Raw genomic sequence first — 6,000 nt, 5'->3', positions numbered from 1 at the left:
CACTTCTGGAAGAATGGTCAAACATTCCCATAGACACACTCCTAAACCTTGTGCACAGCCTTCCCAGAAGAGTTGAAGCTGTTATAGCTGCAAAGGGTGGGCCAACTCAATATTGAACCCTATAGACTTAGGCCCCGTACACACGGGAGGATTTATCCGCGGATACGGTCCAGCGGACCGTTTCCACGGATAAATCCTCTCGAGGATTTGCGCGGATTTTGATGCGATGGAGTGTACTCACCATCGAATGGAAATCCGCGCCGAAATCCTCTGGCGATGACGTGTCACGCCGTCGCCGCGATGATGATGCGGCGACGTGCGCGACGCAGTCATATAAGGAATTCCACGCATGCGTCGAATCATTACGACGCATGCGGGGGATCCCTTTGGACGGATTGATCCGGTGAGTCTGTACAGACCAGCGGATCAATCCGTTGGGATGGATTCCAGCGGATAGATTTGAAGACATGTCTTCAAATATTTATCTGCTGGAAATCCATCGCATGGGAGAAAAATCTGCGGAAACAGATCCGCTGGGTTGTACACACCATAGAATCTATCCGCTGAAACCCATTCGCTGGGATTTTTCAGCGTATGGATTCTATCGTGTGTATGGGGCCTTTGACTGGGATGTCATTAAAGTTCATGTGCGTGTAAAGGCAGGCAACCCAATACTTCTGGTAAAATAGTTTATATAGCAAGTCCCTTAGTACGAACGATTTTCATTCTCGGAGATCGTTCATAAGTCCAAAAAAGATCAGTGCTTGCAGACAAAGGCTGTGAGCTCTGATCAGTGTGTTCTGGCTGGGGGGAGTCCCCCCGTCAGAACACAATAGCACAGCTGGGGAGATTGCTGCACCAACAGTGCTTGCAGACTTACTGCATAGATACTCTATATATACACCAAGGGCCGCCATCAGGGGGGTACAGGCAGTACACCTGTAAGGGGCCCGGATGTCCCCAGGGGCCCAGAAGGCAACCCCCTTTAAAAAAAAAATATATATATATATTTTCTTTTTTTTCTTTTTTTCTTTTTTTTTTTAGGGGTCCGGAAGTCCCCAGGGCCCCGGAGGCCCACAGGGCCCCAGATGGCAACCCTCCATTTTTTTTTTTTTAACATATTTTTATTTTATTTTTTAAGGGTCCGGAGGTCCCCAGGGCCCCGGATTACAAACCCCTTTTTTTTTATAAAATAAAAATCTTTTTTTTTTATTTTTTATTTTTTTTATTTTTTATTTTTATATTTTATTTTTATATTTTTATATATACACATTTTTTTTTAGTTCTTTTTTATATATAATAAAAAATATATATAATATATATATTTTTTTTTAAAGGGCCCAGAGGTCCCAGATGGCAACCCCCCTTTGTTTGTAATTTCGTTTTTTATAAAAAATAATAATAATTTGTATATATGTATATATATATATATATATATATATATATATATATATATATATATATATATATATAGGCCCCCCCCCGCTTTTCAATTCGCGGCAGCCCCCCCCGCTTCCGAATTTCAGGCGGGGCAGCACCCCCCCCCCCCGGTTCTCTGTCCCATCCCAGGGGGCCCATGTCTGAAGCTGTGTAAGGGGCTCCATAAGCAGCCCTGATGGCAGCCCTGTAAATACACCCAAATATGTACTCTTGCAAATTCAAGTGCAAAGCACAAATGAGAGATCCTACTAAAAGGCAAATCAACTAAGGCTCTACACTCACCTTCAAAGTATTACATCAAACAGGGATGTGATATAACAAATTTGCTGCAATTAAAATCTTGTATTTATCCTTCGATAAGATCAAAATGGTACACGCCACGGTCTTGTGAATAAGCAAGCGACAGTTTTGACCATCCCCACTCTTTCTCAAGTGCCAACTGTCACTGCTTATTTACAAGGCTGTGCTGTGTACGATTATGACCTCATCATAGGATGAATAAAAGATTTGTATTGCAGCAAATGTGTTATGACATCCGATCTGTTTGATATATAGATATACAGTGAATATTTTTATATGTACAGCCCTCACAGTTATTATTATTATACAGGATTTATATAGCGCCAACAGTTTGCACAGTGCTTTACAACATGGGGGCAGACAGTGCAGTTACAATACAATTCAATAAAGGAGGAATCAGAGGACCCAGCTTAGATATGACCTTTTGGCTCCGTACACACGGTCGTTCCAAACCGATGAGAATGGACCGAAGTTCAGTTTCATCAGTCCAAACCGACCGTGTGTGCGGCCCATCGGTCTTTTGTCCTTCGGTCCAAAATGTTAAAACATGCTTTAAAATCGAACCGATGGACCGCTGACCGATCGGCCCAAACCGATGGTTAGTACAGAAAAGCATCGGTTCAAAACCCGCGCATGCTCAGAATCAAGTCGACGCATGCTTGGAAGCATTGAACTTCGTTTTTTTCAGCACGTCGTCGTGTTTTACGTCACTGCGTTCTGACACGATCGGATTTTGAACTGATGGTGTGTACGCACATCAGACCACTTCAGCCGTGAACCGATGGAAATGGCCCGTCGGACCATTCTCATCGGTTTGGAACGACCGTGTGTACGCGGCCTTAGATTGTAAGCTCTGATGTGCAGAGCCCTGTGATTCCTACTGTATTAAATTGTTTTGTAATTCTAGTGTCTGACATTATTTTGTAAAGCACTGTGCAAACTGTTGGCACTATATAAATCCTGTATAATAATAATAATAATAATAATAATAATAATAATAAGGCTTCATTTCCACTGGCGTTTTTACAGCCACTTGTGTTAGCCTTTTTTACATCCTAAGCGGGGGTTCACCCGCACATAACACTTTTTCCCCTTAGATGGATGCTCGTTTTGTCTAGGGGAATCAGCTAGTTGTTTTAAAATATGAGCTGTACTTACCGTTTACGAGATGCATCTTCTCCGCCGCTTCCGGGTATGGGCTGCGGGACTGGGCGTTCCTATTTTGATTGACAGTCTTCCGAGAGGCTTCCGACGGTCGCATCCATCGCGTCACGATTTTCCGAAAGAAGCCGAACGTCGGTGCGCAGGCGCAGTATAGAGCCGCACCGACGTTCGGCTTCTTTCGGCTACTAGTGACGCGATGGATGCGGCCGTCGGAAGCCTCTCGGAAGACTGTCAATCAAGAAGGAACGCCCGCTCCCGAAGACCCATACCCGGAAGCGACGGAGAAGATGCATCTCGTAAACGGTAAGTACAGCTCATATTTTAAACCAACTAGCTGATTCCCCTAGACAAAACGAGCATCCATCTAGCATCCATCTAAGGGGAAAAATTGTTTTATGGGTGAACTCCCACTTTAAAAACGCCTGTCCATGTTTATTTTGTAAAAAAAATGAAAACATTTTTTTTTTGTGAGCTGGAGCTTTAAAAATGCTGCGGTAGCGTTTTTGAGCGTTTTTTAACGTTTGGCGTTTTTACAGCTCTACTCTGGAGCTTCAGAATGCCCTGGTCCTGCGTTTTTTTTACAGCTCAAAAACGCCTATGCCATTTGCAGCTCAAAAACGCCTATGTGGGCATGATGCCATAGAATAACATGGACAGGCGTTTTTAAGCTGTAAAAAACGCTCAGAAAAGTGGCTGTAAAAACATCAGTGGAAATGAAGCATAATAATTACAAACACACACAAATTACATTTTATATCTCTGTCTATCTATCTATCTATCTATCTATCTATCTATCTATCTATCTATCTATCTATCTATCTATCTATCTATCTATCTATCTATCTATCTATCTATCTATCTATTAGAGAGATATAGATCTATATAGATAGATAGATAGATAGATAGATAGATAGATAGATAGATAGATAGATAGATAGATAGATAGATAGATAGATAGATAGATGGATAGATATAGATAGATAGATAGATAGATATACAGACAGACACGCAGCCTGGTAAATTGATTGCAATTGTACTGTCTGCTCTTATGTTGTAAAGTGCTACCTAAACTGAATAATAATAATAATAATAATAATAATAATAATAATATATACAAACACCAATGACATTAGTAGCCTGGTAAATTGTATTGTAATTATACTGTCTCTCATTATGTTGCAAAGCGCTGCGTAAACTGAATAATAATAATAATAATAATAATAAAAACAACATTTTTTATTTTTTTTTATCTCTCTATCTATCTAGATCTATCTATAGATAGATAGATCTACAGACAGACACATCAAGATAAAAATGGTATTGTAATTGTACTGTCTGCCCTTATGTTTTAAAGCGCTACGTAAACTGAATAATTATAATAATATATATATATATATATATAGACACACAAATGACATTATCTATATACTGTATATACAGAGAGATGTAAAATCTGAGTAGCCTGGTACATTGTATTGCTATAAGGTAGGTGAGGTGTAGAGGAGCCCCAGTCCTGCCCATCAGTCCAGCTCTTAGACAGGCTGTTACCTGGGAGCTGCCTCTCCATCCCCCCCCCAGCATGTCACGTGATCCTACATCTGCCAGCCCGGCGGAGAAGAAGAGAAGAAGAGAATGAAGCGGACTGGGGAAGGGGAAGGGATGATGAAGCAGACTGGGGAAGAGGGAGGGATGGTGTTCCATCCTTAGCCACATTCAGCACCTCCCCGCCCGGACAGCTCCCGGTGTGCTCTGCACTGTACTGTGCCGTACTGGAGACCTGTGGCTTTGTCTGGCATCTCCTGCACTTCACCCAACTTGGACTGAACTTTTGCCAGTTTCCTCCCCTCGCCCTTTGTCATTGCCTGGCGAGGGCAGAGCCATGCCTGACAGGTGGATGTCTTTTGGGCAGCGGGTGTCAGGCTGTGGGGGTTAAGCAGCACTTCTTCCCTTTGGCTCCCCCCTTGTCTCCTGTGCTCCCCCATCTTCCTGGCATACCGTCCGCCCGGGCGTGCATGGATTAGCCGCTGAGAAGATGCCGGTGAGGAAAGGGCTGCTGGCCCCGCAGAACACTTTCCTGGATACTATTGCCACCAGATTCGACGGGACCCGTAAGTGTTAATGATCTATGTCTATAATCTGATGGGTCTATATAAGCCTATCTGGTGTACAGCTAGAGAAGCTTAGCGGACCTTTGTGTGCATATACTCGCTCCAAGGAGCTGGGCTTTGTTTAGTTACACAAGAACAAAGGTGGACGTGCTAGGCTTGTGTATGTGACCTGTACCTAGTGCTAGGCTTGTGTATGTGAGGTGTACCTAGTGCTAGGCTTGTGTATGTGAGGTGTACCTAGTGCTAGACTTGAGTATGTGAGGTGTACTTAGCTAGGCTTGTGTATGTGAGGTGTACCTAGTGCTAGGTTTGTGTATGTGAGGTGTACCTAGTGCTAGACTTGTGTATGTGAGGTGTACTTAGCTAGGCTTGTGTATGTGAGGTGTACCTAGTGCTAGACTTGTGTATGTGAGGTGTACTTAGCTAGGCTTGTGTATGTGAGGTGTACCTAGTGCTAGGTTTGTGTATGTGAGGTGTACCTAGTGCTAGGCTTGTGTATGTGAGGTGTACCTAGTGCTAGACTTGTGTATGTGAGGTGTACTTAGCTAGGCTTGTGTATGTGAGGTGTACTTAGCTAGGCTTGGACATATAAGGGGTACCTACTGCTAGGCTTGTGTATGTGACATGTACCTAGTGCTAGGTTTGTGTATGTGAGGTGTACCTAGTGCTAGGCTTGGGCATATAAGGGGTACCTACTGCTAGGCTTGTGTATGTGAGGTGTACCTAGTGCTAGGCTTGTGTATGTGAGATGTACCTAGTGCTAGGCTTGTGTATGTGAGGTGTACCTAGTGCTAGGCTTGTGTATGTGAGGTGTACTTAGCTAGGCTTGGACATTTGAGGTGTACCTAGTGCTAGTCTTGGACATGTGAGGTGTACCTAGTGCTAGGCTTGTGTATGTGAGGTGTACCTACTGCTAGGCTTGTGTATGTGAGTTGTACCTAGTGCTAGGCTTGTGTATGTGAGGTGTACATAGGCTTGGACATATAAG

The 6,000-nt window shown here is 43.3% G+C and overlaps 1 protein-coding gene across 1 annotated transcript in view; it reads left to right on the top strand.

The window, feature by feature from the left end:
* The first annotated feature begins 4,537 nt into the window (after window positions 1-4,537).
* The window catches only part of LOC120943836 (potassium voltage-gated channel subfamily H member 8-like), a 660,728-nt gene continuing 659,265 nt past the window's right edge, over window positions 4,538-6,000 (top strand). The window contains exon 1 of the mRNA XM_040357401.1: window positions 4,538-5,012. Within this exon, the coding sequence (XP_040213335.1) occupies window positions 4,937-5,012 (76 nt within the window). The 5' untranslated portion in view covers window positions 4,538-4,936. The remainder of the gene's footprint in view (window positions 5,013-6,000) is intronic.

The sequence above is a fragment of the Rana temporaria genome, chromosome 6, assembly GCF_905171775.1.
Source record: "Rana temporaria chromosome 6, aRanTem1.1, whole genome shotgun sequence".
Lineage (NCBI taxonomy): Eukaryota > Metazoa > Chordata > Amphibia > Anura > Ranidae > Rana > Rana temporaria.
This window is presented reverse-complemented; position numbering and strand designations above follow the sequence as displayed.